The 3826-nt window shown below is 33.2% G+C and overlaps 1 protein-coding gene and 1 non-coding gene across 2 annotated transcripts; both read right to left on the reverse strand.

Moving 5' to 3' along the window:
- Positions 1–917: 917 nt before the first annotated feature.
- Trnav-aac lies at positions 918–990 on the reverse strand. Its single transcript has one exon. It is a non-coding gene; the product is annotated as a tRNA-Val (tRNA).
- Positions 991–1175: 185 nt separating this feature from the next.
- Positions 1176–2310, reverse strand: LOC113229052 (guanine nucleotide exchange factor MSS4 homolog). Its single transcript, XM_026462534.1, has 2 exons — positions 1909–2310; positions 1176–1787 (listed from the first exon to the last, which is right to left on the reverse strand). The coding sequence occupies exons 1-2, from the start codon at positions 2053–2055 to the stop codon at positions 1548–1550; spliced, it is 387 nt and encodes a 128-aa protein (XP_026318319.1). The 5' UTR covers positions 2056–2310; the 3' UTR covers positions 1176–1547.
- Positions 2311–3826: the final 1516 nt, after the last annotated feature.

Consider the following 3826-nt stretch of genomic DNA (forward strand, 5'->3'; position numbering starts at 1 on the left):
AAAAAATTATAAACGACTTGGTTCATTTTTTATTTATTTTTAAAGCAACACATTTAGTAGAAAAGCTAGTTTTATTGGAATACAAAACTTTGATTAGATAGATCGATAAAGCGTGAAATGTTTACCCAACTGTAACAGTAACTAATTGTCAATAACATTGGCTTTGACGCCATTCCTTCTCCGAATTGGTGTATAAAGGATATTTGTAAAATGTGCAGTTATAATACACATTTATAAAATCCCCATTTGCAGTGTACGGAAGTACCTGTACACTTAGTTGCCATATGACAAGGTCCAAAAACACTCATCTGGTGAATAATGGCTATAGACACTTGAATCACACGTACACACCACAAGTAATCTTTATTAACTAAATTAATTAGTAGTCCTGTAGAACCAACGTGTACAACTACGTGTTTCTCATGGCCCGGATTAGTCGGCAGTAAGTTGTGGCACTCCATAGATTGATAGTTGTCACGTTTTAGCTTACCAAATGCATTTCTATAGTTTCTCAGGGCCGCACACAGTGGGTCTAAGTATCCTAAGTTCTACTGCTGAAGACTTCTTTGCTTTTACGTCATCTTTATCTTTCCTAAAGATTTACAATACTCTGCTACGAAAATGCCCAACCTACCCGTACTGAGCTACCCTTGTGGATTATGGCCTGTTTCACCATTATATAGGAACTGAGATTAAAAACTTCATTGACAATTACAAACGCCTGTAAATAAATTTAGAGCAATGCTCTAATCATAATATGATCACATTCTTGATCTTGTAGGCGAAGTGAAATTTTCATAATAATTACGTTATGCAGTTACCTGGGTCACTGCATTTTTTTTCCAATGCAATAATATAAAACAGAAAAAATTCAACTTACTTGAATATAAAAAAAAGAAAAAAATCGACAAAAGACATGTTTCCGCCCGGGATCGAACCGGGGGCCTTCTGCGTGTTAGGCAGATGTGATAACCGCTACACCACGGAAACCGATGACAATGACTCCGAAATTATTATACTGTATGTGTATGAGCCAGATAAAAAGTAATAATAAATTATAAAAAATTATGATATATGTAGCTCGAATTTATTTTTTTATTACCAAATTTCCAAAACAACACCACATATTTTTGTAAATAAAACATTTATTAATGTTAAAATCTCATACAAAAATCCGAAATAAGCTTTTACATTACACACAACAAAATTGTACCTACATTATGTATTGTATATAAGCTCAAAATAGTGCAATATAATGTACACAATATACATAATAATATCATCAGTAATGCTAAGTGATGATTAAAAATTAGACATTAGGTCACTTAAATGGTTTATTATGGAATGATTACAAAAAGAACGTTAAGACAACAAAATTACATTGAACCCCAAAACGATGACTCTAGTACATAATTGTGACATCATCGGAGAGTCCAAGTAATAGTAGGCTTTCCAAGATCAACTCTATCTTTCATTAACTTTTTAACTTATACAATCATGACACCAAGCAAAGGCGCCTTCACCACTAGAAATCTATGCATAAATCATTATGAATGTACAATTCTAGATATAGCAACATAACTGTGTTTAGTGTCAATATCATGATATCCCACTGGTCCCGCATCACACTCAGCACAGCTCAAGTATTTTGTGTTTGCAACGGTATGAGTGAAACCGATATTTTCAAATGTGTACATGTTTTCTACATGGTAGAATTCCTTTATGAGTTCATTTTCAATTTCTCCTGCATTTCGATTGACATCCTGTTGCATGAGCGGTAGCTCTTTCTGAAATTAAAAAACAAAACAGAATATTGAACAACAAACACTAAATTATGGTGAAAAAACTAAGGTTATCTTTTTGAAAAAATTAATCAATAAAGAACAAAGTCAATTATTTCGAAATTACCTCCTGCTTGATATGTTTAGCCACTTTCTTATCAAGTATTTTCGAACCACAAAATTTGCACTTTACAATGAGTTTGTTTTTCCCGTTTTCAACGTAATCTTTTAACTCTTCTTCTTGAGGCAATTCCTTATTTTCTGATTCGGACATGTCGAGAAGTTATTATACGACCTAAAGCAGCTTAGAGATAATAAGAAAGTTCATTAAACTTTTAATGAAATGTTAAAATTTATAGAGCAGCACCGGCAAGATATTTTTCAAAATTTTATGGATTTGTATTTATGAAGGTAGCTTCAATTGATTATTAAAAATTAATTACACTGAATGAATTTTCAATCAGACTAACAATAATTGAGATGCTTAGTCAAATTATAATTTCACTTATTTTAAATTGAATTTAAAAACTCTGGGTTATCTATTAACCTCGTACTCGTATGGCAAAGAATAACTTTCGCATAGCCATGGTCAACTAACTATAACAGTATTTACTAACACAGGCTATAATGTCAAGTGCGTTTCATTATTCTTGCATAAATTTCGTTTCTGTTTTTTGACAATTTAGAAACAAATGCAATTTTTTAAAGATCATTTTAGATAATAATAATATATTACATCAAACAACATTTATTCACATTGATGCTATTTTCCAGATTAATATAGTGTTCATTCTATTTTAAAGTCAGTTAAGGTATTAAAATATAGCAAATTTTAATGTCCGAAAACCATGTAAAATTTCATTTATTGGTATTAAACATCGAGTATATATAAAGACGAAATAAGGGCCATTTATCCCTGGCAACTCATCAGTCAAATGATATGTACGTACGTCAAGAGCACATCAAGCTTGACACTTTGTACTTTGGACCGTTCTTACTCGTAAGGGGATAGAATCGGATTTAAGTCTTTAAGTGTAAAGCTTGACGTGCTCTTGACCCTGTACCTACGTACATACGATAATATCGCTTATAAGTATCAACTCTCGTTTGCGATGAAACCACACATTAGAAAGACTGATATAGTATAGCGCTAACAACTTTACTGACATGTGTGTACATCTCCGTATATTCCAAAAATATTTTGTATTTATTGTAATAAAATTTCTAACTATGGAGGGCTGTTCCATTCGGTGGTGTGGGAAAAATAGCAAAACATCTAAATAAAAAACAAACGGAATCACATTACATCGGATATCAAATTTTAAATTATGTGATTTTTAAATTTTCATCCAATAGAGCAAAGCTATCTCCATTTAAAGCATTAAGCTGATCGATGTCAATTGTTTCGAATTCTAAGGAGCGCAGTTGTCACCGTAATTATATGGCAGAATAGTATTCAAACAAATTAAATAACATTTCGTCTCTATTTCTGGTTATAATGGTAATAAAGCAATTATCTTATCTATTATTAGAGATTTTAGCATAATAAGGCGCCGCTGCGGAATTAAATGTGGGTCTTATGCTTATGATGGAAAAAAATAAAGGAAATAGAATATGTACCTGACACAAGACTTTTCAAGGTCTTGCAAGGTAAGGTCTTGTGTCAGGAAATCTATTTTCATACAATTAATATGAGATCGACACATTCGCCGGTTGGGGCAACCGGCCACAGTCCTACTAGCTGCCGATTGACCAACACAGGACACACGTTTATTACCTAATACTAATGTCCCAAAACTTTTTTTAATATTACAGATATTAGAAGATTATGACGCCACGGAAACGTGTGTCGTGTGTCGAATACAAACAACCGACAGCCCACAGACTACTTAGTGAACTACGTTCGACAGCCAGAAGCGAATGTTCTATTTTCAATCAATTCTAGTTGCCTGCACGGCGCCGGCGCGGCGGCGACCGGACACAGTCGCGCCGGTTGCGGCAACCGCAATTGTTTGTAAACATATAGAATATTAGCTTTAGCCGAT

This window comes from Hyposmocoma kahamanoa, unplaced genomic scaffold, assembly GCF_003589595.1.
Source record: "Hyposmocoma kahamanoa isolate Upper Pololo Valley unplaced genomic scaffold, ASM358959v1 270, whole genome shotgun sequence".
Taxonomy (NCBI): Eukaryota; Metazoa; Arthropoda; class Insecta; order Lepidoptera; family Cosmopterigidae; genus Hyposmocoma; species Hyposmocoma kahamanoa.

Bases quoted from the DNA above. Each gene is read 5' to 3' on its own strand.
- LOC113229052 (XM_026462534.1), bottom strand. From the start codon at position 2,055: ATGTCCGAATCAGAAAATAAGGAATTGCCTCAAGAAGAAGAGTTAAAA. The intron at 1,788-1,908 runs GTAATTTCGAAA...TTTTAATTTCAG, and splicing joins CTAAACATATCAAGCAGGAG to AAAGAGCTACCGCTCATGCA.